The sequence below is a fragment of the Xiphophorus maculatus genome, chromosome 16, assembly GCF_002775205.1.
Source record: "Xiphophorus maculatus strain JP 163 A chromosome 16, X_maculatus-5.0-male, whole genome shotgun sequence".
In the NCBI taxonomy this organism is placed as follows: Eukaryota; Metazoa; Chordata; class Actinopteri; order Cyprinodontiformes; family Poeciliidae; genus Xiphophorus; species Xiphophorus maculatus.
The window spans coordinates 11,550,318-11,578,200 of record NC_036458.1 but is presented as its reverse complement, the minus strand read 5'-3'; the positions used below and the strand labels follow the sequence as shown (position 1 = coordinate 11,578,200).

General features: G+C 38.1%; 1 protein-coding gene across 4 annotated transcripts; it reads right to left on the bottom strand.

The window, feature by feature from the left end:
- Positions 1-684: 684 nt before the first annotated feature.
- Positions 685-27,835, bottom strand: LOC102237780 (transmembrane channel-like protein 6). Of its 4 annotated transcripts, none has more exons than XR_002754142.1 (21): positions 27,506-27,835; positions 27,063-27,187; positions 26,867-26,989; positions 26,645-26,788; positions 26,393-26,543; positions 25,532-25,619; positions 25,190-25,441; positions 24,935-25,092; positions 24,702-24,846; positions 23,203-23,346; positions 22,626-22,777; positions 21,652-21,742; positions 21,373-21,470; positions 21,184-21,279; positions 21,031-21,106; positions 20,801-20,934; positions 20,427-20,603; positions 20,262-20,340; positions 19,792-19,911; positions 18,519-19,708; positions 685-758 (listed from the first exon to the last, which is right to left on the bottom strand). XR_002754142.1 is itself a non-coding variant. In XM_023348971.1 (21 exons), the coding sequence occupies exons 2-20, from the start codon at positions 27,559-27,561 to the stop codon at positions 19,825-19,827; spliced, it is 2,376 nt and encodes a 791-aa protein (XP_023204739.1). In that variant the 5' UTR covers positions 27,562-27,583; positions 27,681-27,835; the 3' UTR covers positions 17,744-19,708; positions 19,792-19,824. The 4 variants fall into 4 exon arrangements, 3 of the variants coding, with proteins under 3 accessions (XP_023204739.1, XP_023204738.1, XP_023204740.1); XM_023348971.1 differs by lacking the exon at positions 685-758 and having other exon boundaries at positions 17,744-19,708; positions 27,506-27,583; positions 27,681-27,835; XM_023348970.1 differs by lacking the exon at positions 685-758 and having other exon boundaries at positions 17,744-19,708.
- Between the last annotated feature and the right edge of the window lie 48 nt (positions 27,836-27,883).

Genomic DNA, 27,883 nt, shown 5'->3' with positions numbered 1-27,883 from the left:
CCGATATCTGAAATAAATAGAATTCATCATCCTTTTTAATATTCTTTTTACTAAGAAAAAAATTCAGGCAAAAAAAACTACATAAATTGGAAGTTAAAATCATGAATGGAAGTTTTCCCTTACCAGAGGCCATTATCCAGATGCAGATGTGAGACAAATGGAAAGAAAAACTATGCCCAACAAGTGGACGAAGCCTGATTTATACTTTTTGAAATGAGTATATTTCCTTATACGTAGGAGGAGAAAGTTTCCTCCTTCTTTTAGTTTTGTTGTAATCTCAAGTTCAAAAGAAAAATGCTTTCAAACAGATCAATGTCACAAAACCTGTTAAGCAGCCAGGGGAAAACCTTAAACAGGTGATTACTTCTTTTGAATAGTTATAAACATTTTTTTATTTCACGACATCTGATGCGGTAAACAGGAAATGGAGAAAAAGAAGAAAATCTTCCATGGAGGATATGTTACATAAGTTTATTTGCCCTGAAGTTTTCAGTGAAATTTGATTTGATATTATATAAAAACAGTCAAAACATGACTGACAGTTGTTAGTTTCATATTATTTACTATAGTATTTTTTGGAACCCATTTTTGCTAATATGAGAGCTTTTGGTTTTCGGCACTAAATATTCCATAACAATTCACAAGTTTAAGCAAACATAGAGGGATAACAATAGTAAAGCATATCTATTCTATGAATTTTGGCATGTATGATGAAAACAATTATCACAAATGATGGGACATCATTAAGGACTGACTACCTGTCCAGGATGTGCCCAAACACTGATGATGGTTTGATTCTGTAAAGGACAGAGATTCTGAGACATTATGGTCAAGACACATAATAAACAATATTCACTTCCAAAATAGTTTTCATGTTTTTTTTGACAGATAAAACATGAAAACAGTCACGGGTCCCCTCTGGGTTTTATGCCACAGATATGTAAAATGGCAAAATGTCCTTGAGACTGGAGGCAGAAGATGGGAAATCAGTCTAAGGCAGGTCTGTTTATGATCTGATTTCAAATGTATTACAATCACCAAGTCAGCGTTTGTCCATATACGAGTTCCAGAACATTGTGAGCAATGTCAAACACTGGCTTTCTGTTCTTTCTTAATATTTTTTGGGAGAAAATCCTGGTGGGTAGACAGCATGTTGTGAATGAAAGTCATTTCCTCCAGGTGAAAACATTACAATGTATTTACATGACTCATGAAGCTCAGATTTACCTCCATACGAACTCGCCTAGAAAAGTGAAAAGCACTGTAAAGATGAAGTCCATCAGGAGCAGGCGATAAAGTTCCTGCCCCACAAAATTCTCCCAGCACTACGCAGACACACAAAGAAGAAAAATCTATTTGCATTTTTAAGAAGTTCAGAAATAAAACAGGACGAATGTTAATGAGATCACCTGCTGTCAATGTGGGGAAAGAACCACATATTTTTTTATGCTATAACTGTGTGGTGTCACATTGACAGGTTTAAGAATGAGGAGGCTAATAACCTTTGAAACTTGAGGGTCTTGTTCCACAGCAATTTTTCCAAGCCAGTGGTAACACAGTATGATAACAAGGCTGATCTTCAGCAGCAGGTTCCTGTGAATCCAAGACGGAAACAACATTTCCATTTAACAACGTTCCTGCATCTGTGACCAAAATAAAATAACATTGTACATCCTTTTGCAGTAAGAATATATTTATCATCCGGTGCAAGATTATAGTTATAATTTACGTGAAGATATTTGCTCAGGTACTCATGCAAATAAACTTTTTCAGACTGTCGTATTAAAATAAGAGTCCAAATCACAACATAATAGTACAGTGGAAGGAAAATAATTCATTGTTTCTAAAATGTTTTAAAATATATTTTGAAAAGAAAGACAGATAAAAACACTAAAGCTACAACTCACATTAGTGAGAATGTGAGTGGCAAGTTGCAGCTCGCATTCTCACTAAGACCAGGAAGATTTACCATCAGGAAATTGTGCTCTGACTTCCTGTTGCTCAGAAAAGAGATTCTGAAGCACTGTTATTAGTTTATAAATCATTGAATGGTTTAGCACCAAAATACATTAAAGGTCTGCTGTTGTATCAACCTTCGAGACCTTCCAGGTCTTCTGGTTGTGGTCTGCTCTGCACCCCCCAAACCAGAACGAAACATAGAAACAGCATTCAGCTTCTATGCACCACAAATCTGGAACAAACTTCCAGAAAACTGCTAAACAGCTGAAACACGGAGTTCCTTTAAATCAAGACTAAACACTCACCTGTTAAGAAATGTTTTTGGACCATAACAAATGAAGAATTGACCAATATATTCAACTTGTATCGATTTTGATATTGATTTGCACTATCCAAAATGTAATAGGAATCACTGGTTTCTATGTTGACTGCATGTTTATTTTAGGAATTTCATTTTTGTGTTTTTATGATGCCTTGCTGCAATACAAATAAGCTTAACTGATTAAATACTGCCTCTCACCTGAAGATGGAGACATAAACACGTGTGATGGCCGAGTTATGCTTCTCAATCAAAGCACAGAACTTGATGATCTCACGCAGCAGCAGGTTGAAGCCAGACACCACTGCAGCCATGAACAGCAAATCAATATTCTGTAGCACTTTATTGATGGTCTTCTGTAGAAGGAGGAGAATAATTCACAGTAAGGAGCATAAAGTTCAGAGGAGCTTGTGATGGGGACAAAATAAGAATACATAAAACTTCAACTTTTATTTCTGACTAATACTTTTATTGTCCATCTAAATTCCCATTTAATGATACACTGAAACATTGTGAAGACTTCTTTGAAGAAGTCATAGTCATAATTTAATTGAAGATATGTGAAATGTGTATTTCAGATAGTCACAAATTCATTGTAGATGTATTGAATTGAAGTCTCCATACAACTCAATTGTAAATCTGACGTCATTTCGACTAGTCAGAATATAATTAGAGATATCTTAAAAGCTAAAACGTCTAGCCATACAAAAGAGAGATAACTGGAATGCAAGGGCGTTACAACCAAATTTCTGTTAAAACAACTTGCCATAAGTTTCCTGTTTCTGACATTGAACGTCTGTCGCTAATATTTGTTTCTTATATTTAAACAGCTTTTGCTCCATAAATTGCTGTTGTTGCATGACATATCAAAATAAATTATTTACCTTGAGTAATGATTCACAAGAGTTTAATATTTATTAGTTTTTAGTTTATTGACAATCAATTTAATTACAAAAAAAATAAAAACACAATACTTTCAATTAAATTTAGATACATTTAAATAATATAAAAAAATTGCACATTTTTGAAACGAAAACATTTGGCTCATAAATGCAGTTATTTTTCACAGCAGGGTTGTGTGATGATCTGATTTGTGTATTTAGTAAGACATAGGAATTTGGCTTGTATAATTTGCAAATGCACACTTTATATTTTATTCATCTATCATTGACAATGATATATAATAATAATATTTCTCAAAAACACACAGGCATATCAAAGCAAAATGTGAGAACGCCTTATGAAGAAAATGTGTCATGTCTCCATAACACATATAACAGATGTGACGGCAAATTAGGAAGAGTTTAGATGTTATTTTGAGAACATTCCTCATTGTTAAAGTCTGCAAGTCTTCTCGAGATTCCCGATTTATCTCAACACTAATTGGTTTGTTTATTCTTATCATCTTCATCTAACCACTGAGGATCTTCAAGTCTGTAGCCCAGATCCATTGAATGGCGACGTAAAGGTTGAATTTGCACTTGAGTGGGCACACCGTCTGACTAGCCTTCGACCTACAAGACAAATTTGTATATTAGCTGACAAGGTGATAGATGAAAAATGCATACTTTGCTCGCATATGTAAAACGAATTACACCTCACCTTTGGACTGACAACCCGTCTCACTTTACATTCTGTCCCTCCTATAAAGTGAGGACCAGCCCAGTCTGCTAGGTCTGCTTCAGCTTCGGTGGAAAACCTCACATAGGCCAGTCTATCCTTTGAAGAGCCTGGACTATTCTTGATCTTGGATCAAATCAAAACACAAATGGTTATAGAATCATTTCTGTAGATAAATCAGGACAAAATGATAGAAAAGAGGTAAAAAAAAATGTGGGTTTGACTCCACCTGGCACATTGTGACACATCCAAAAGGTTTAAAATAGGCAGCTACATAATCTTCATTTATATAGGGATTCAGGTCTGTGATGAACAAGCCATGATCCTGTTAAATGACAGAAAAACAATGAAACTTAAAGATCCCAAAAATATTTAGCATTAAAATGATCCATGTAGCATCAAATGTTGCTTACCAAATCATAGAATTTGGACAAGACAGCCCGGTATTTCTTTGGGAGCTCTATGTAAATTCTTTCTTTAGGTGCTCTCTCACCGATATCTGAAACAAATAGAATTCATCATCCTTTTTAATATTCTTTTTACTAAGAAAATTATTCAGGCAAAAACAACTACATAAATTAGAAGTTAAAATCATGAATGGAAGTTTTCCCTTACCAGAGGCCATTATCCAGACGCAGATGTGAGACAAATGGAAAGAAAAACTATGCCCAACAAGTGGACGAAGCCTGATTTATACTTTTTGAAATGAGTATATTTCCTTATACGTAAGAGGAGAAAGTTTCCTCCTTCTTTTAGTTTTGTTTTTATCTCAAGTTCAAAAGAAAAATGCTTTCAAACAGATCAATGTCACAAAACCTGTTAAGCAGCCAGGGGAAAACCTTAAACAGGTGATTACTACTGTTGAACAGTTATAAACATATGTTTTTTATTTCACGACATCTGATGCGGTAAACAGGAAATGGAGAAAAAGAAGAAAATCTTCCATGGAGGATATGTTACATAAGTTTATTTGCCCTGAAGTTTTCAGTGAACTTTGCTTTGAGATTATATAAAAACAGTCAAAACATGACTGACAGTTGTTAATTTTATATTATTTACTAGAGTATTTTTTGCAACCCATTTTTGCTGATATGAGAGCTTTTAGTTGTCTGCACTAAATATTCCATAACAATTCACAAGTTTAAGCAAACATAGAGGGATAACAACAGTAAAGCATATCTATTCTATGAATTTTGGCATGTATGATGAAAACAATTATCACAAATGATGGGACATCATTAAGGACTGACTACCTGACCAGGATGTGCCCAAACACTTGAACAAAAGTGCTTGAGATAACACCGAAGGCATGTTATAGGGAGTTGCTACCAGCCCCTTATCTGAGATATATCTCAGTGAGATTGTAGAAAAACAAAGCAATCCTCAGAGTGGTGCAAAGTAACAGCCAAACAGATTTTCTCCTCCCCAACTTAACAGACGTCAACATTTTAAAATAACGCAGATAGGACTGTTTCTATGGGAAACATTAATAGTAACTTCATAAAACCTCACTACAAAAAATAAATCCCAATTATCCCTTTTTTAATTTGAGATCATTTTTGTAGTTCAAATGAATGTGTTGGGTTCTATATAAATTAGATATATGTGAAACATTTTTGTTGACACTGTTAAAAAAGTCCAAGTGTTTTGCAGACAGAGATAGTTTAGTAAAAGGTTTTCAACACTCACTTCTCTGTTCTAAAGCCTTCCAAATAAAAGCCTTCCAGTCATTCCGGATTTCTATCAGACACTTTAAGCTCTATTTAGTTCTCTTCTACGCATTTTGTTGTGGCATTGATCAGCAATGATAAACTAAAGAAATTCTCAGTAAAAATATTTTGTTCTTTTGAAGATAAATGACTCATCTCAGGAAAAAGGCCATCAATTATTTGACAGTGCAGGCTTTAAAATGTTGTACAATTTTAAGTAAAGATTTGTAATGTGCAGAATTGTTTTTCCACCAGGCTGACAGGAAAATTTTCCTTCATGAAAAATAATGAAGTTATACCAATATATGATTTTCTGCAGAAACCTGCAAACACCATCTCTGGAATATTTCTAGAAAGACAATGTCACAGCTCAGAGAATTACTCCTGTGGACTATTGTGTAAAGCCTCATGACACATTTGGAGAATTATAATATGCGGTAAAATTTTATTTTTGCATTTTACAAACAAAAACTTTAAAGTGAATCTAAAATTACATAGTATACAAAGTATCTTATTTAGAATAGTAAAAGGATGCAGAAGAGTTCAACCTGTTGTAAATTAATCAAATATCACAAAGTAAATCAAAACTTCACAAAGTTTGTTGCTGCTTTTCCTGGGTTTTTTTCTATGGCATTTATGAGGGAAGTTCTCATTGTCTAGACATCTCAGTGCTGATAACACTATTTAATAACGTGGAGGTATCATCTTCCTCTGAAAAGAAAACAAATTCAAAATACATGACAGTTATCAGTGCAATGTGCCATTTCTTTAGTAATGATGTGTGCTGCAATTACCAGAAAGGTTTCCAAAAAGGAAGTGAACCCAGTTCACCTTTGTCTCTTATTAGAATTTGGATTATTTTCCTCATATCAATACTGCAGTTGGTGATGAGGAATTTTTTGTCTTTACCTTCCTGAATACAGAGAAAACAATATTTAGGTCAACTCACATTTTACTGGTGTATTGCTTTTTTCACAAGCTAAAGTCTCCAAATGTTGAGCTAAAATTGTCATGATGGGTTTAAGGTTTCTAGCCCACATGCAGAACACAAGACAGGAGAGTTGGAATCAGTTTAAGTGATTTATTAAGACTACACAATTATCAGGAAGTATCGAGGTGGTCCGGTCCAGGGAATCAATGGTAACGGGCTGCATTGGTTCACTGCGAGGGGAAAGAGCAGACTGGTGAGTTCAGGGGTCGTGGGAACATGGAAATCTCAGATGAAACACAGGTTGTTCTTACTGGTGGTGGTTGGATCGGAATCTTGGAGGGTAACTGAGTATGTCCAGGGTCTCGGTCTCTTAGTGGGTCCAGGCACAATGGAGGAGTGCGGCGGATTACGGACAGGTAGGCTCAGGTGCAACGGAGAAACAGAGGAGTGGTTCGACCGCCAGCCGTGGGATCCAGGAGATACTTCCAAAACAACGGAGAGGTGAGTCTGGGCAACCAGTGGGTACTTTCCACGGCGTCACGAGGGAGGTTCTGAAACCAGGAAAACTGCCAGGATCTGATCAACGGGTCCAGAGTGTCAAAGGGATCACCTGAAGGCAACAGAGAAACACAAAGAGGATCATTGGAAAGCTCAAGGTAACGAGGAACACAAAGACAGGGCTCAAGGGGGCTCAGAGGTACCGTGACTGGCAAACACTCAGGCGACTGTGGACTGGCGGTCAACTCCTAAAGTATGCTCCGCTGATGAGGGTAATCGATGACAGCTGTGGATGATGATGACACCACCGCACTCCAACCGGAACCTGTCGCCATCTGGTGGTAAGAGGTGGAAAAGACGCACAGGAAAAAACCCACCAAGAGAACCAGAGATCCCCGGAACATAACAAAATAGAGCTAGGAATTCAATGTTAAAATCCAAGACTAATCTGTTCAAAAAATAGTTTCGGTCTTTTAATCTAGATTTAAACTAGATTAAAAGCAAGGCTTAACTTACATTGTCAATTTGCTTCCAACAAATCCCTTTGTTGAGATTTATGAGATGGATCAACACAAAATAGCTCATAATGGTGAAGTGAAAGGAAAATATATTGTTTTCTTTCTTTTGTTTTTCTCAGACTCCAACACACTGGTCAGGTTTTACTTACATCGTCAATTTGCTTTTCTAACCGTCTGATGATTCTCCTTTGGCCATCTACTACCTGAATACGGAAATATATCAACAGTCTGAAAACGGGAGAAAAATATTATAAACATTAGACCACATCAGGCAAATTACATAATCTGGGTTAGTTATGATTATGAGGACCTACAGAAATAGGCCAGAGGGCATGAACAAGAAGATCGGGTTATCTGTGAAAGCATTGTAAGCTCGAATGAGCCAAGAAAGAATTTGGTGATGGTCCTTCATCCTCTCAGCCCACAGCTTCACGGATTCTAACGTACTGGTTAGGTTCCTGAAAGGGCCACATCCTGATGATGGTTTGATTCTGTAAAGGACAGAGATTCTGAGACATTATGGTCAAGACACATAATAAACAATATTCAATTCCAAAATAGTGACTGTGAAAGCCAGTAATGTTTTTTCTGTCAAAAAAAACCCATGAAAACATTCACGGGTCCCGTCTGGGTTTTATGCAACTGATATGTAAAACTGCAAAATTTCCTTGAGCCTGGAAGCAGAAAATGGGAAATCAGTCTAAGGCAGGTCTGTTAATGATCTGATCAATTTCAAATGTATTACAATCACCAAGTCAGCGTTTGTCCAAATATGAGTTCCAGAACATTTCGAGCAATGTCAAACACTGGCTTTCTGTTCTTTCTTAATATCTGTTACGGCCCCTGGCCTCTTGAGGCTGTGCAGGCTTTGTTTTTTTTCTATTATGCAGGATCAGCTGTGCGGGCACAGTTTTCTGATTGGCTGCCTAGAAGCTGCAGGAGAGCAGCCACCCCATTGGAGCAGCAAAGCCAATCAGACGTTGATGAGACCCACCTGCATCATATAAAAGACGTCCGAGTTCATTCCTCCAGTGGGGCAGCTAGCAGGAAGAGGTTGTGTACAGCTGACCCCCACCTTCTGTGTTTTGTGACTGTTTGTGGACAGTTTGAGCAATTTTGTTCTTGTTTCTTTTGTTAAGTAGTGAATCTGCCTTAGATAAACTTTGAACAAGCTAGAGGCTTGTGTTTGGGAGGTTTTTGGTGCTCCCCTTTGTTCTTTCTTTTTGGTTGTTTTGAGTTACTTTAGACTGATGTGTTTGCACATCTTATTTAATTTGCACTCAGTGTTTTCTGCGTTTGTTGGTTCTTTACTTTTGTTTAATTGGCTTAAGTTGTATTGTGTTTTGTGAAAACCATCTTTTGTAATAAATCATTCTTTCATTCCACTTTTATCTCTGGACACATTTTATGTCGCCGCCCCTGGACCCCTAGACCTAAGGGGGCGTAACATAAGTGGGGGCTCGTCCGGGATCCTCGTTAAGAGGATCCCTCTGTTCAGAGTTAGAAGAGGAACATTTTTGGTTGTCTGTATCCAGCAACTATGTCAGGTACATTCAGTCTGGAGCACTTTTTAGCCGATCCCTCTCTTGAGCTTATTGATAGCTGCCGCAAGAATGAATTGCTGCAAATTGTGGAGTACTTTCAGCTGCAGGTCCCAAAACAGGTCCTTAAAGGTGACCTAAAGGCTCTGATAGTGGATAAGTTGGTGGAAATTGGGGTGATCAAAGAGCCTGATCTGCCTGAGGCTGCTGCGGTGCCAAGCCGAGAGACCCTGTCTGTGGAGGACTTCAAAGATGGTCCTAGTGCGGAAGCAGCAGTGAGTGACCGGGGAAAGACACCTCGCACACTCCCTCGCTATGATCCACTGTCTTCTGTGAGTTCAGAAGGACGAGATGGAGCTCGTTTGAAGGTGCGGTTGGCACGTCTCCAAATGGAGGCTGAGGAAAAAGCCCAGGACAGAAAAGCTCAGCTGGAGCTTGAGGTCAGGAGACTGGAAATAGAGGCTGATAAAGCTATAAAGCTGCGCAAACTTGAGCTGGAGGCCCAGACTCGAGCGCCCTCTGCCTCTGTCACACCCGGTTCCACCTCCATGTCTGCTATGCCATTTGACATCAGTAAGTGTATTTCTTTAGTACCTGCTTTTAGAGAATCTGAGGTGGACACATACTTTGCAGCATTTGAACGCATTGCGGGTGCTTTGCAATGGCCTAGGGAAACCTGGCCACTCTTGTTACAATGTAAGTTTTCTGGTAAAGCTCAAGAGGTGTTGGCAGCGCTCCCTTTAAAAGATAGTTTAGACTATGATCTGGTTAAAGCTGCTGTCTTACAAGCCTATGAGTTGGTCCCAGAAGCTTATAGACAGAAGTTTCGACAGCAGAAGAAAACTGCTGGACAAACGCATGTTCAGTTTGCCAGAGAGAAATCCATTCTCTTTGATAAGTGGTGTACTGCATCCAGGGTAAATAAGTATGAGACATTACGTGAGCTAATATTGCTAGAAGACTTCAAGAAGTGCATTCCAGATCGGGTGGTGGTGTACCTAAATGAACAGAAGGTGACTACTTTGGCATCTGCTGCTGTTCTGGCTGATGAGTATGCTCTTACCCATAAGTCATCCTTCACTTTTAATGAAAAGTCACCTACTAGCTCTGTACCACAGTCTCAGATGGTTAAGACCACGGTTCCAAAAGAAAGCCGAGAATGTTTTTATTGTCACAAACCTGGACATGTCATCGCTGATTGTTTAGCTTTAAAACGCAAAACACAGTCAAATTCTAAACAAACTAAAGGTGTTGGTTTTGTGAAAAAAGAACCCCGTAATAAGAGCGTTGGTTGTGGTGACAAATTACCTGATCCCTGTTTTGTACCATTCATTTTCGATGGCTTAATCTCATTGACGGCTGATCCCTCTGATTTGAAGCCAGTACGTATCCTGAGAGATACTGGAGGTTCCCAGTCAGTCATTCTCGCAAATGTTTTACCTTTCACACATGAGAGTGCCTGTGGTTATAACTCTGTTCTGAGGGGGATAGAGATGGGCTACACTCCAAGACCAGTCCACAGAGTTTACATAAAATCCAAACTTGTCACTGGCTTTTTCCCTGTTGCTGTCTGCCCAGAGTTACCCATAGATGGGGTGGCTATGCTAATGGGAAATGACATTGCTGGAGGTTTAGTACTTCCCAGTCTGGAGGTTTTAGACAATCCCTTAGATCAGACAACCCCAGACTCTTCAGACCCTGAGTTGTAACCAGCCTGTGTGGTCACCCGTGCACAAGCACGCAAGGATCGGGATATTTCCATTTCTGATTCTGTTCTAATGTCTCCATTTTCTAGTGAGGGTGATGCACAAACCAAAAGTAACAACATGATGTTACTTCCAGATTTGGTGGAGCTGGAGGAGCCTTGTCCACTCTTGGAGACAGCATCCATCCCCCTGACCAGACGACACTTGTCATCTGCTCAAGAAGCTGATGAAACATTACAAAGATGTTTCAAGAATGTGGTAAGTGCTGAGCAAGCCAATAAAGAGAAACAAGCTTACATTGTGGAACAAGGTGTTTTAATGCGTCAGTGGTCTTCATCAGGTGCAGGAAGCTCAGATTGGAGTAAGGTTAAACAGATTGTTATACCAACCGCCTATAGACAGAAAATTCTATCTCTGGCTCATGAAAGCCAGTGGTCTGGTCACTTAGGCATTACCAAAACATACCAACTTCTGTTAAAGCACTTTTTCTGGCCTGGTATGAAACGTGACATTTCAAATTTCTGTCGTAGTTGTCATGTGTGCCAAATTGCTGGTAAACCAAACCAGGTAATACCACCTGCTCCATTGTGTCCTATTCCAGTGATAGACCGACCATGTCATAGTAGACTGTGTTGGACCTTTACCCAGAACAAAGTGTGGAAATCAATATCTGATCACAATTATGTGTGCTGCAACGCGATTCCCTGAAGCCATCCCTTTGAATAAGATTACAGCCAAAGCTGTGATTAAAGCTCTGACAAAGTTCTTCTCTGTGTTTGGTTTGCCTAAAACCCTACAAACAGATCAAGGAACAAATTTTCAATCAAAGTTGTTCAAGCAAGTAGCTAAAACCCTAAACATTAAGCATGTTGTTTCCTCTGCTTACCACCCAGAGTCCCAAGGTGCTTTAGAACGATGGCATCAGACCTTAAAGTCGATGCTACGCAAGTACTGTCTGGAAACTGGTAAAAGTTGGGATGAGGGGGTTCCATTTGTATTGTTTGCTGCTAGAGAGGCTGTTCAAGAATCCCTTGGCTTTAGTCCAGCGGAGTTAGTATTTGGACACACACCCCGTGGCCCTTTAAGAGCCTTAAAAGAAACTTTTTTTAGTTCCTGAAGAATGTTCCAAGACAAGTGTGACTAAGTATGTGCAAGCCTTTCGTGAGCGCCTGTGTCAAGCTAATGCTCATGCTAAGAAGCATCTAGCTGACTCTCAAAGAAAAATGAAAAACCACTATGATAAAACATCTGTCAAAAGAGTTTTTCATGTAGGAGATCAGGTTATTGCACTCCTGCCTGTTCCTGGCTCGGCTTTGTCTGCCAAATTTGATGGCCCTTATGAAATTCTAGAGAAAATAGGGGAGAATGATTATGTCATTGGTACCCCTAATCGGCGGCGCAAAACCCGTGTCTGCCATGTGAACATGCTTAAATTATACCACTCTCGACCTGCACCAGAACCTAGTGGGGGGTGTGCTCCAGTGGCGGTCACAACTCAACTAGAAATAGGTGAGGTAAACAATGCTGATGGCCTAAGAATGAATTATCCTCTCTGTTCTAGCCCCCGCCTTACAAATTCAGAGATGCTAAAATCCCTGCAGAGCCAGCTTGACCACTTATCCCCTGAACATCAAAAGGATGTAATGGTCCTCATTAATGAATACCAATGTTTATTTAATGATATACCAACACGTACAACTGTTCTAGAACATGACATAGATGTTCAAAATGCAAAACCCATCAAACAGCATCCTTATCGTGCTAATCCCACAAAACGTTCCTTAATGAAACAGGAAACTGAATATCTGATGGAACATGGTTTAGCCAAACCTAGTCAAAGTCCCTGGAGCTCACCTTGCTTGTTAGAAACCAAATCAGATGGTTCACCACGCTTTATCACTGACTTTCGTAAGGTAAATTCTGTCACTGTACCTGATGCCTATCCTCTCCCCAGGATTGAAGACTGTGTGGACAATATTGGAGCTGCAAAATACGTTACAAAGTTGGACCTTCTTAAGGGTTATTGGCAAGTCCCTTTGACTGAAAGGGCTTCCAACATTTCAGCTTTTGTGACCCCAGATGACTTTTTGCAATACACTGTTATGGCATTTGGTATGTGTAACGCTCCAGCTACTTTTCAGAGACTGATAAATACAGTACTGCGTGGCATCTCCAACTGCAGTGCGTATTTAGATGACTTGGTGGTGTATACTGAAACCTGGCAGGAACATTTGCAAACACTATATCAAGTATTTCACAGTTTGGCCCAAGCTTCCTTGACCCTTAACCTTGCTAAGTGTGAATTTGGCAAGGCCACAGTGACATATTTAGGCAGAGAGGTGGGGCAAGGCCAAGTCCGTCCCCTCAACGCTAAAGTTGTAGCAATTAATGATTATCCCACACCCAAAACACGCCGTGAACTACGTAGATTTCTGGGCATGGTTGGCTATTACCGGAACTTTTGCAGAAATTTCTCCTCAGTAGTTCAACCATTAACCAATCTACTCAGCCCAAAGACTGATTTTGTTTGGTCAGAGAAATGCCAGAATGCTTTTGAAAGTGCTAAGTTTCTTCTTTGTCACACACCAGTACTAGCTGCACCTGATCTGACCCGACCTTTCAAGCTGGAGGTGGATGCCAGCGCTGTTGGGGCTGGTGCAGTGCTAATTCAGGAAGATTTGCAGGGTTTAGATCATCCTGTTTGCTATTTCTCTCGCAAGTTCAACAGACATCAACTGAACTATTCCACCATTGAAAAAGAAACCTTGGCTCTGTTGTTGGCTCTTCAGCACTTTCATGTCTACCTTGGTTCCAGTAGTTTACCGATTGATGTATTCACAGATCATAATCCACTAGTATTTCTTTCTCGCATGTATAACCACAACCAGCGCCTTATGCGGTGGGCATTACTGTTGCAAGAATACCACCTAAATATTCGGCATAAGAAAGGGGCAGAAAATGTTCTTGCAGATGGCCTGTCCAGGATGTGAGTATTCTTTTGTTTTGTGTAACATTCAGCATTTACAAAACCTGGTTTTGTAATTTAAGGGGGGGAGTGTTACGGCCCCTGGCCTCTTGAGGCTGTGCAGGCTTTGTTTTTTTTCTATTATGCAGGATCAGCTGTGCGGGCACAGTTTTCTGATTGGCTGCCTAGAAGCTGCAGGAGAGCAGCCACCCCATTGGAGCAGCAAAGCCAATCAGACGTTGATGAGACCCACCTGCATCATATAAAAGACGTCCGAGTTCATTCCTCCAGTGGGGCAGCTAGCAGGAAGAGGTTGTGTACAGCTGACCCCCACCTTCTGTGTTTTGTGACTGTTTGTGGACAGTTTGAGCAATTTTGTTCTTGTTTCTTTTGTTAAGTAGTGAATCTGCCTTAGATAAACTTTGAACAAGCTAGAGGCTTGTGTTTGGGAGGTTTTTGGTGCTCCCCTTTGTTCTTTCTTTTTGGTTGTTTTGAGTTACTTTAGACTGATGTGTTTGCACATCTTATTTAATTTGCACTCAGTGTTTTCTGCGTTTGTTGGTTCTTTACTTTTGTTTAATTGGCTTAAGTTGTATTGTGTTTTGTGAAAACCATCTTTTGTAATAAATCATTCTTTCATTCCACTTTTATCTCTGGACACATTTTATGTCGCCGCCCCTGGACCCCTAGACCTAAGGGGGCGTAACAATATCTTTTGGGAGAAAATCCTGGTGGGTAGACAGCATGTTGTGAATGAAAGTAATTTCCTCCAGGTGAAAACATTACAATGTATTTACATGACTCATGAAGCTCAGATTTACCTCCATAAGAACTTGCCTGGAAAAGTGAAAAGCACTGTAAAGATGAAGTCCATCAGGAGCAGGCGATAAAGTTCCTGCCCCACAAAATTCTCCCAGCACTACGCAGACACACAAAGAAGAAAAATCTATTTGCTTTTTTAAGAAGTTCAAAAAATAAAACAGCACGAGTGTTAATGAGATCACCTGCTGTCAATGTGGGCAAAGACCCACATATTTTTTTATGCTATAACTGTGTGGTGTCACATTGACAGGTTTAAGAATGAGGAGGCTAATAACCTTTGAAACTTGAGGGTCTTGTTCCACAGCAATTTTTCCAAGCCAGTGGTAACACAGTATGATAACAAGGCTGATCTTCAGCAGCAGGTTCCTGTGAATTCAAGACGGAAACAACATTTCCATTTAACAATGTTCCTGCATCTGTGACCAAAATAAAATAACACTATACATCCTTTTGCAGTAAGAATATATTTATTATCCGGTGCAGGATTATAGTTATAATTTACGTGAAGATATTTGCTCAGGTACTCATGCCAATAAACTTTTTCAGACTGTCGTATTAAAATAAGAGTCCAAAGCACAACATAATAGTACAGTGGAAGGAAAATGATTCATTGTTTCTAAAATGTTTTAAAATATATTTTAAAAAGAAAGACAGAAAAAAACACTAAAGCTACAACTCACATTAGTGAGAATGTGAGTGGCAAGTTGCAGCTCGCATTCTCACTAAGACCAGGAAGATTTACCATCAGGAAATTGTGCTCTGACTTCCTGTTGCTCAGAAAAGAGATTCTGAAGAACTGTTATTAGTTTATAAATCATTGAATGGTTTAGCACCAAAATACATTAAAGGTCGGCTGTTGTATCAACCTTCCAGGTCTTCTGGTTGTGGTCTGCTCTGCACCCCCCAAACCAGAACGGAACATAGAAACAGCATTCAGCTTCTATGCACCACAAATCTGGAACAAACTTCCAGGAAACTGCTAAACAGCTGAAACACTGAGATCCTTTAAATCAAGACTAAACAACCGTTTAGAAATATTTTTGGACAATAGCAAATGAAGAATTGACCAATATATTCAACTTGTATTGATTTTGATATTGATTTGCACTATCCAAAATGTAATAGGCATCACTGGTTTCTATGTTGACTGCATGTTTATTTTAGGACTTTTTTGTGTGTGTTTTTATGATGTAAAGCACTTTCAGCTGCCTTGTTGCAATACAAATAAGCTTAACTGATTAAATACTGCCTCTCACCTGAAGATGGAGACATAAACACGTGTGATGGCCGAGTTATGCTTCTCAATCAAAGCACAGAACTTGATGATCTCACGCAGCAGCAGGTTGAATCCAGACACCACTGCAGCCATGAACAGTAATTCAATATTCTGTAGCACTTTACTGATGGTCTTCTGTAGAAGGAGGAGAATAATTCACAGTAAGGAGCATAAAGTTCAGAGCAGCTTGTGATGGGGACAAAACAATACATAAAACTTCAACTTTTATTTCTGACTAATACTTTTATTGTCCATCTAAATTCCCATTTAATGATACACTGAAACATTGTGAAGACTTCTTAGAAGAAGTCATAGTCATAATTTAATTGAAGGTATCTGAAATGTGTATTTCATAAAGTCACTAATTCATTGTAGATATCTTGAATTGAAGTCTCCATACAACTCAACTGTAAATCTGAGGTTATTTTGACTAGTCAGAATATAATTAGAGATATCTTAAAAGCTAAAACGTCTAGTCATAAAAAAAGAGCGATATCTGGAATGCAAGGGCGTTACAACTGAATTTCTGTTAAAACAACTTGCCATAAGTTTCCTGTTTCTGACATTAAACGTCTGTCGCTAATATTTTTTTCTTATATTTAAACAGCTTTTGCTCCATAAATTGCTGTTGTTGCATGACATATCAAAAAAATTTTTACCTTGAGTAATGATTCACAAGAGTTTAATTTTTATTAGTTTTTAGTTTATTGACAATCACTTTGATTACAAAAAAAATAAAAACACAATATTTTCAATTTAATTTATATACATTTAAATAATACAAACAATTGCACATGCAAGAAACAAAAAAATGTGACTCATAAATGCAGTTATTTTTCACAGCAGAGTTGGGTGATGATCTGATTTGTGTATTTAGTAAGACATAGGAATTTGGCTTGTATAATTTGCAAATGCACACTTTATATTTTATTCGTCTATCATTGTCAATGATATATTTGGACAAAATATTTCTCAAAAACACACAGGCATATCACAGCAAAATGTGAGAAAGCCTTATGAAGAAAATGTGTCATGTCTCCATAACACATATAACAGATGTGACGGCAAATTAGGAAGAGTTTAGATGTTATTTTGAGAACATTCCTCATTGTTAAAATCTGCAAGTCTTCTCGAGTTTCCTGATTTATCTCAACCCTAATTGGTTTGTTTATTCTTATCATCTTCATCTAACCACTGAGGATCTTCCAGTCTGTAGCCCAGATCCGTTGGACGGCGAAGTAAAGGTTGAATTTGCACTTGAGTGGGCACACCGTATGACTAGCCTTCGACCTACAAGACAAATTTGTATATTAGCTGACAAGGTGATAGATGAAAAATACATATTTTGCTTACATATGTAAAACGAATTACACCTCACCTTTGGACTGACAACCCGTCTCACTTTACATTCTGTCCCTCCTATAAAGTGAGGACCAGCCCAGTCTGCTAGGTCTGCTTCAGCTTCGGTGGAAAACCTCACATAGGCCAGTCTATCCTTTGAAGAACCGGGACTATTCTTGATCTTTGATCAAATCAAAATCAAAACACAAATGGTTATAGAATCATTTCTGTAGATAAATCAGGACAAAATGATAGAAAAAAGTTCAAATAAAATGTGGGTTTGACTCCACCTGGCACACTGTGACACATCCAAAAGGTTTAAAATAGGCAGCTACATAATCTTCATTTATATAGGGATCCAGGTCTGTGATGAACAAGCCATGATCCTGTTAAATGACAGAAAAACAATGAAACTTAAGGATCCCAAAAATATTTAGCATCAAGATGATCCATGTAGCATCAAATGTTGCTTACCAAATCATAGAATTTGGACAAGACAGCCCGGTATTTCTTTGGGAGCTCTATGTACATTCTTTCTTTAGGTGCTCTCTCACCGATATCTGAAATAAATAGAATTCATCATCCTTTTTAATATTCTTTTCACCAAGAAAAAAATTCAGGCAAAAAAAACTACACAAATTAGAAGTTAAAATCATGAATGGAAGTTTTCCCTTACCAGAGGCCATTATCCAGACGCAGATGTGAGACAAATGGAAGGAAAAATTATGCCCAACAAGTGGACGAAGCCTGATTTATACTTTTTGAAATGAGTATATTTCCTTATACGTAGGAGGAGAAAGTTTCCTCCTTCTTTTAGTTTTGTTTTTATCTCAAGTTCAAACGAAAAATGCTTTCAAACAGATCAATGTCACAAAACCTGTTAAGCAGCCAGGGGAAAACCTTAAACAGGTGATTACTACTGTTGAACAGTTATAAACATTTTTTTTTTTGTTGCACAACATCTGATGCGGTAAACAGGAAATGGAGAAAAAAAAGAAAATATTCCATGGAGGATATGTTACATAAGTTTATTTGCACTGAAGTTTTCAGTGAAATTCATTTTGAGATTATATAAAAACAGTCAAAACATGACTGACAGTTGTTAATTTGATATTATTTACTATAGTATTTTTTACAACCCATTTTTGCTAATATGAGAGCTTTTAGTTTTCTGCACTAAATATTCCATAACAATTCACAAGTTCAAGCAAACAGAGGGATAACAACAGTAAAGCATATCTATTCTATGAATTTTGGCATGTATGATGAAAACAATTATCACAAATGATGGGACATCATTAAGGACTGACTACCTGACCAGGATGTGCCCAAACACTTGCCCAAAAGTGCTTGAGATGACACCAAAGGCATGTTATAGCGAGTTGCTACCAGCCCCTTATCTGAAGCAGATATATCTCAGCGAGATTGTAGAAAAACAAAGCAATCCTCAGAGTGGTCCAAAGTAACAGCCAGACAGATTTTCTCCTCCCCAATTTAACAGACGTCAACATTTTAAAATAACTCACACAAATAGGACTGTTTCTACGGGAAATATTAATAGTATCTTCATAAAACCTCACGACAAAAAATAAATCCCAATTATCCCTTTTTTAACTTGAGATAATTTTTGTAGTGCACATGAGTGTGTTGTGTACTATATAAATTAGATATATGTGAAACATTTTTGTTGCCCCCGTTACAAAAGTCCATGTGTTTTGCAGACAGAGATTGTTTAGTAAAAGGTTTTCAACACCCACTTCTCTGTTCTAAAGCCTTCCAAATAAAAGCCTTCCAGTCATTCCGGATTTCTATCAGACACTTTAAGCTCTATTTAGTTCTCTTCTACACATTTTAGCATGGCATTGATCAGCAATGAGAAACTAAAGAAATTCTCAGTAAAAATATTTTGTTCTTATGAAGATAAATGACTCATCTCAGGAAAAAGGCCATCAATTACTTGACAGTGCATGCTTTAAAATGTTGTACAATTTTAAGTAAAGATTTGTAATGTGTAGAATAGTTTTTCCACCAGGCTGACAGGAAAATTTTCCTTCATGAAAAATAATGAAGTTATACCAATATATGATTTTCTGCAGAAACCTGCAAACACCATCTCTGGAATATTTTTAGAAAGACAACGTCACAGCTCAGAGAATTACTCCTGTGGACTATTGTGTAAAGCCCCATGACACATTTGGAGAATTATAATATGCGGTAAAATTTTATTTTTGCATTTTACAAACAAAAACTTTAAAGTGAATCTAAAATTACATAGTATACAAAGTCTTTTATTTAGAATAGTAAAAGGATGCAGAAGAGTTCAACCTGTTGTAAATTAATCAAATATCACAAAGTATATCAAAACTTCACAAAGTTTGTTGCTGCTTTTCCTGTTTTTTTTCTATGGTATTTATGAGGGAAGTTCTCAATGTCTAGACATGTCAGTGATGATAACACAATTTAATGACAAGCGTGCATGACAACGTGGAGGTATCATCTTCCTCTGAAAAGAAAACAAATTCAAAATACATGACAGTTATCAGTGCAATTTGCCATTTCTTTAGTAATGATGGTTGCTGCACTTACCAGAAAGGTGTCCAAGAAGGAAGTGAACCCAGTTCACCTTTGTCTCTTACTAGAATTTGGATTATTTTCCTCATACCAATACTGCAGTTGGGTGATGAGGAATTTTTTGTCTTTACCTTCCTGAATACAGAGAAAACAATATTTAGGTCAACTCACATTTTACTGGTGTCTTGCTTTTTTTACAAACTAAAGTCTCCATATGTTGAGCTAAAATAGAGCTAGGAATTCAATGTTAAAATCCAAGACTAATATTTTCAAAAAAATAGTTTCGGTCTTTTAATCTAGACTTAAACTAGATTAAAAGCAAGGCTTAACTTACATTGTCAATTTGCTTCCAACAAATCCCTTTGTTGAGATTTAAGAGATGGATCAACACAAAATAGCTCATAATGGTGAAGTGAAAGGAAAATATATTGTTTTCTTTCTTTTGTTTTTCTCAGACTCCAACACACTGGTCAGGCTTTACTTACATCGTCAATTTGCTTTTCTAACCGTCTGATGATTCTCCTTTGGCCATCTACTACCTGAATACGGAAATATATCAACAGTCTGAAAACGGGAGAAAAATATTAAAAACATTAGACCACATCAGGCAAATTACATAATCTGGGTTAGTTATGATTATGAGGACATACAGAAATAGTCCAGAGGGCATGAACAAGAAGATCGGGTTATCTGTGAAAGCATTGTAAGCTCGAAAGAGCCAAGAAAGAATTTGGTGATGGTCCTTCATCCTCTCAGCCCACAGCTTCACGGATTCTAACATACTGGTTAGGTTCCTGAAAGGGCCACATCCTGATGATGGTTTGATTCTGTAAAGGACAGAGATTCTGAGACATTATGGTCAAGACACATAATATACAATATTCACTTCCAAAATAGTTTTCATGTTTTTTGACAGAATAAACATGAAAACATTCACGGGTCTCCTCTGGGTTTTATGCCACTGCTATGTAAAACGGCAATATTTCCTGTGAGCAGCATATTCAAGAAGTAACATGGCACTCACTTCCAAACTGTATACGCAACAAAAACAGCAGCACCAAGAAATGAGGGGAAGAACAAGAGAGTAATGAATGCTGTTGTCATGTGAGTTGCCCTCCAGGGCTTTTTAGATGCCTGACAGTTGAGCATCAGGCTGTTCTGTGGAGACAAAAACAGAAAGATAAGAGAAAGTAGGTCATCTGGATATTTGTGTGTGCTTTATGGAAATGATTCAATGACATATGCTTTGCCAACCTTCTTCATGTAAAACAGCACAAACAGTTTTGCAATTTGGACAGCGGGGAGGAGAGGAGCAAACAACACCCCAAGCCTGGAGGCAGAAAATGGGAAATCAGTCTAAGGCAGGTCTGTTAATGATCTGATCAATTTCAAATGTATTACAATCACCAAGTCAGCGTTTGTCCATATATAAGTTCCAGAACATTTCGAGCAATGTCAAACACTGGCTTTCTGTTCTTTCTTAAGATTTTTTGGGAGAAAATCCTGGTGGGTAGACAGCATGTTGTGAATGAAAGTCATTTCCTCCAGGTGAAAACATTACAATGTATTTACATGACTCATGAAGCTCAGATTTACCTCCATACGAACTCGCCTAGAAAAGTGTAAAGCACTGTAAAGATGAAGTCCATCAGGAGCAGGCGATAAAGTTCCTGCCCCACAAAATTCTCCCAGCACTACGCAGACACACAAAGAAGAAAAATCTATTTGCTTTTTTAAGAAGTTCAAGAAAAACAAAACAGCACGAGTGTTAATGAGATCACCTGCTGTCAATGTGGGGGAAAGAACCACATATTTTTTTATGCTATAACTGTGTGGTGTCACATTGACAGGTTTAAGAATGAGGAGGCTAATAACCTTTGAAACTTGAGGGTCTTGTTCCACAGCAATTTTTCCAAGCCAGTGGTAACACAGTATGATAACAAGGCTGATCTTCAGCAGCAGGTTCCTGTGAATTGAAGACGGAAACAACATTTCCATTTAACAATGTTCCTGCATCTGTGACCAAAATAAAATAACATTATAAATCCTTTTGCAGTAAGAATATATTTATTATCCGGTTTAAGATTACAGTTATAATTTACGTGAAGATATTTGCTCAGGTACTCATGCCAATAAACTTTTTCAGACTGTCGCAATAAAATAAGAGTCCAAAGCACAACATAATAGTACAGTGGAAGGAAAATAATTCATTGTTTCTAAAATGTTTTAAAATATATTTTAGAAAGGAAGAAACAAAGAAACAAAGAGAGAAAGAAATACTAAAGCTACAACTCATTAGTGAGTGGCAAGTTGCAGCTCGCATTCTCACTAAGACCAGGAAGATTTACCATCAGGAAATTGTGCTCTGACTTCCTGTAGCTCAGAAAATGAATTTTGAAGCACTGTTATTAGTTTGTAAATCATTGAATGGTTTAGCACCAAAATCCATTAAAGGTCTGTTTTAAATAAGACCTTTCAGGTCTGCATCCCCCGAACCAGAACGAAATATGGAGAAACTTCATTCAGCGTCTATGCAGCACAAATCTGGAATGAACTACCAGAAAACTGCTAAACAGCTGAAACACTGAGTTCCTTTAAATCAAGACTAAACACTCACCTGTTTAGAAATGTTTTTGGACCATAACAAATGAAGAACTGACCAATATATTCAACTTGTATTGATTTTGATATTGATTTGCACTATCCAAAATGTAATATGCATCACTGGTTTCTATGTTGACTGCATGTTTATTTTAGAACTTTTATTTTTGTGATTTTATGATGTAAAGCACTTTCAGCTGCCTTGCTGCAATACAAATAAGCTTAACTGATTAAATACTGCCTCTCACCTGAAGATGGAGACATAGACACGTGTGCAGGGCGAGTTATGCTTCTCCATCCAAGCACAGAAATTGAAGATCCCAGGCAGCAGCAGGTTGAATCCAGACACCACTGCAGCCATGAACAGCAAATCAAGATTCTGAAGCACTTTACTGATGGTCTTTGGTAGAAGAGGGAGAATAATTCACAGTAAGGAGCATAAAGTTCAGAGCAACTTGTGATGGGGACAAAACAAGAATACATAAAATTCAACTTTTATTTCCAACTTAGCTCTTTTATTGTCCATCTAAATTCCCATTTAATGATACACTGAAACATTGCAAAGACTTCTTAGAAGGAAGCTACATATGTATTTATAAAATGCTGTCTTGAGTGTAATAAATGTCACATGAGAAATTGGTATCCTGCATTTGATGGTAAAATTGATGGTGTTAAAAAGTACTTCTGATAACACATGGCAGAAGAGAAAAGCAGAACTAAATTAATGTGACAGGAAGTCTTTTCTGTATGCCTCAGTGGTGAGGAGACTCAAGGGAGTTCTCATGTACGCTTGAAATCTGTCAAGTCTCTGACTTTTCCTCTAACCTTTGAAAGAAAGTAGACACCCAAGGCACTGAAGAAGATGCTCGCTAGGCAAATGAACCATGCTGCCACGTGCACAAGGAAGTTGCGGAACCGCTGCATGAGAGTCCTTTCCTCTTCTCTGCTGGCCAGCTCAGAAAGCTGCTCCTGTTGGAAAAGCAGTCTGCTTGAGGTGGCGCCGATAAATAGTGATTAAATGTTAACCACCGTTACCAGTGGTGTTTAACAGTTTTACTCTCACAGATATAGACACGAGAAAAAGGATCTTGTCAGTGTCAGTACAGGCGAAGAGGAAATAAAATACTACACCCAAACTGTATTGGCAGGATTCAAGAGGGAAAATAATTTAATGAATTGAGCAGTACAGGGGACACTACCTCCATCAAAACAGAAGCTTCAATATTCAGTTGGTCTGGAGAGAACTGCTGTGTGATGACACAATGCCAAGAAGGACATCAGCAATACCTAATCGCCTTAGATATGATCGCTAGATTGTTAGAGAAATGATTGCTGCTGCATGTCAATATGGTAAGGATTATAACTTAAAGTCAGAGTGACCACTAATGGGAAGAAAACACTAAAGTTGGCGTTCATTTCAGAAGTGGGTGTCCTGGTACATTTACCTCGATGTCCAATTTTTTTAAAAAGCTACATCTTTTAGGTGGTATGATAAAGACAAAAACATTTTTGTTTGTAAATGAAGTTTTCAAAGTTGCAAATGGGCCACAAGATCCTTACCAGTGACAAAAGAGACTGAAGTTGAGATGTTTGGTCATAGTACGCAGTATGGGAAAAACTCAAAAAGCATATTAGCACAAATACATTTTATAGCCGTCAAACACGTGTGGAGGAGGAATTATTGGAGCTTGTTTTGTAGCTATATGGCTGAATCTTTGTCCGTGAGTAAATTGTGAACTTTGCTGTGCACTGCCTTGTAGAATTTTTCACCATCTTTGGATTTATTCACATTGCCACTGTAAACTCAAACGCGTTTTGTTTGGATCTTCTGAGTCAAAGTAGTGGATAAAGGCTAGGCTAGGTTGTTGCCCGTTTTGCAACAACTGACACGGCTGTCATGTGAAAAAAGGAAACCTTCTGTCCAATCAAAGTCCAGACCCCAACCTGTTTAAAATGCAGTACATTTTGCAAGGATAGGATAAAACTCCTTTGCAAAGACTGATAAAGTTATACAGAAAATGACCACTCAAACTTAACTCTTCTAAATTTGATTCTTGTGCTGTGTACAAATTATGTAAACCTTAGGGTGAAACCATTCCCAAACAAGATGCTGACCAAATTTATCTCACACAAAACACCATGCTTAACCTTTTGCTCCTGCAAAAGAGCAAGACAAAACCAGAGGTGTGAAAACAAATGCATGAGAAATTTCCTGTGTTAGAATTACTTTCACTGAATTAATCTAATAGTCTTAGCAAGAAAACAAGCTCAGACAGCAAGTATAAATTTGTTGTTACAAACGTACTAATAAAATGATTGCATACTTTGAGCTGAGTGCTGATCTTCTCAGACTGAAGTCTGATGGAAGGCTTTTTGGTGACTTTAAAGTCCCAGGAGCAGAAAACGTTTTCTGACAGATTCCCGTCTGACTTGAACACCTGAAAGCTTTTCCCAAAAGACTTGGACATGCTGCAAGGAGGAAAATGACTGTTACATACACACAACTGATGAGAAAAAAAAAAGGCAAAATATGTTAAAGTGAATATTGTATACCAACCTGTACACCAGAATAATGCAGATAATAAAGAAGGAAATTGTGATGGTAAAAAAATAGGCAGTTGGTATGCAATAAGGTACCATAGATGTTATGCTCGTAGTTTTAATCGTGATGTTTGAGTAGTAACCATAAAACATCAAGCTCCGAGAAAGGTAACCCTGCCAAAGATGAAACATTGAGACAAGTTTCAGATCAAATTTGTGAAATAGGATCTATAGAAACAAATAATCTAGCAATTTAGTACAACCAACTCACCATGCCCGTGAAAATTTCAATCCAAGAGAAAGACTCGCCATGGGAATCAGGTGGAGGGTGGATGGCTTGAGGAAGAACCAGAAACAAGAAGGTAGTAATGAAGAAAAGCAGGTTGATGAACAGGAGCGTTCGGAGAAAAGTGAAGTAGGAGAGAACTCCGGTTCCATAACGTCCACTCAGTTTTTTCATGGATGAGTTCCACAACTTGAGAGAGGTAGAAAATCGGGGGGCATATCTGCAATGGCGCCACATCTTTGAGGAAGCAAACAAACCACAAGTAAGTGGTCAATAGCCAATAAACAGTTCAAACCTTACAGGAGCAGTAAATCTTTTTAAACCTACCCTTGAAAGGTACATGCATGGAAGATTACGACAAGGGAAGTTCCTGTTGATGACCAAATTCTTAGCTAAAGGGCTAAAAAAATGCTTCCTTGTGAAAACAGATAAGTAGAAATAGGTTACTCCAAATGTTGGCAAAAAGCACACAACGTTTTATTCAAACTCCAAAATTAGCGTGTTCAGACCTGGTATCAACAAGTGTGATAATAGCTTCATTAAACAGCAACCTTTCAAATTTAAATCCCATTCTAGAGGCCTAAAGAGTTTTAATTTTTGTTATGCGATTGGATTTCTGTAAACAAGCAATAGATCACATGTGCTTCACGAGAAGGACAGTGAGGGCCTGTAAATAACAGAAGTGATTTTACAACCTGGTGAGCACACCAAATTTACTCAGACACAAAAAGAATTCAAAACCTACAAATACCCCCCCAAAGAAACTTTCACTCTCTCTACTAAATAATATCCAATAACGAAAACATCCTTTACTTTAAAAAGAGCTTCCTTTTTAACTTAGAATTCTAGCCACTAAAACTACGAAAAAATTAAAGCTGTTGATGACGATTCCATGCAAAAGCTCAATTATTGGAGGTTAGCTGATCTTGTTTATACATCTTTTAAAAAGAGAATCCTAGGTAATGCAGCTGTTCAAGGGGAGTCATTTCAGAAAAGTAAATTTATTTTTAGGAGATCCTTGGTACACATTCATCCACACTTCGCCTCATTAGTTACATCCAAATGTGATTTGTGGGAAGCTATCCCAACGTTTAGGACGTTTAATGTTCACACCCAGTTTAAAAACTGTCTGATTGGATTGCTCAGGATATTTGTGCCGTATGTGAATGGGATCTTTGTTCCATTTACCTGATTTCCATCTTGTCCGCCAGGCTGAGTGGCATGGCTCGCAGCTTACGCAAGCCTTCACTCTCAGAGAGGCCTCGGAGATCTGACACCAGCTGCTCCTTATTGGTTTCAGTGCACCACAAGCCTGAACCAGCCAAATTATTTGCTTCGTCTGTGGATATCATCAATATAGAAACAGTTTCACCTCGGCCTGAGAGTGCGAGTGTTGCCTGTTTATACCTTCCATTTGGTCAATTCATATCTTCTGTTTACCTTCAGTACTAATTTCCTCAAACTCTGGTGATGTGATATCGTCCTGGGTCACTCTGGGGATGTGGAGGGAGACACGGGACGAGGTCTGGTGTGTCGGTAGTGCACATGTTTCTCGCACAGCCATGCCTGCAGAACTATGTAACCCTGTGAAAGTAAGGAAAGAAACCGTAAATATCTCAGTTGTGTAGATTAAAAATAGTCAAAAAGTGGGCTTTATCTAACCAATTTTACGACTGGGCATGGAGGAGAGTACCCTCCTTGTAGCGGCTGACCAGTTGTTTCTTTGCAAAGATCTCAATCGGCATCCATTATATGATTCTTTGCTGCTGCTTGTTGACTCGCTGTCTGAAAAACATAATTTATCTTATTGGTATTTTAAACAATATTCTGAGTTGAAAACTTTGGCTGGAGTGAATACCAGATGTGTCTGAGTTTTTTGTGAACATTTCCATCTGTATGTCTCCAGGATTGCCCTGAACATTACATGCTGGTTCTTTGAAGAGTTGGAAAGGGTCCTGACTGGGTCCACTTTCGCCAAGATTTCTGCAAGCGAGTGGAAATAACACTGAGTAAATATCCCACAGTCTTTCAGCAAAGCTCTCCTGGATAACTTTCAATAATAGAGAATTTTGATTTCACTAAACTAAATTACGCCTTTAAATTAGCTTAATCCTTTGATGCTTCAGTTCTGAAAAGGAGGAAAGGCTTTAAATACTGCAAGATTTTAAAGAAACATCACCTTTTGCTTAACATCTACTTAAATTTGAGTAAAGACATTTAATACTGTTTAACATTGAATATATTCTAGAAAAAAAATTAAAATAATACACATCACATGGAAAGAAAAAAAACAAAACTTACTCATAGTCATAATCCTCTTCATAAATGTTGACGTTGAAGCTCCCACCGTTTGCCATGGTTGATGCTGATCATCGTTTTCTGTGAAACTTACACTGGCTTAGTCCACGTCAACCGCATATAGCTGCTGGGGGTAGTAAATTATCAGAGACACTAAAAATAGATAACCAAAGCTTACCAGTTCCTTTTCTTATCATGCAAAGCTGCTTAAGGAGCAAGAAAGAGTAAAAGGTTCTGTTTCTTCCTGGAATATGCACAGAATAAATGCTTCTCTCAGGCTTTTGTATTTGCATGGGCTTCAATGTCTCACACCACTAAGTAATATGTCAAAAAGGAAAGACTTAATAAACTGGTCAAAGGGCAGAAACATTAAACAAAAGA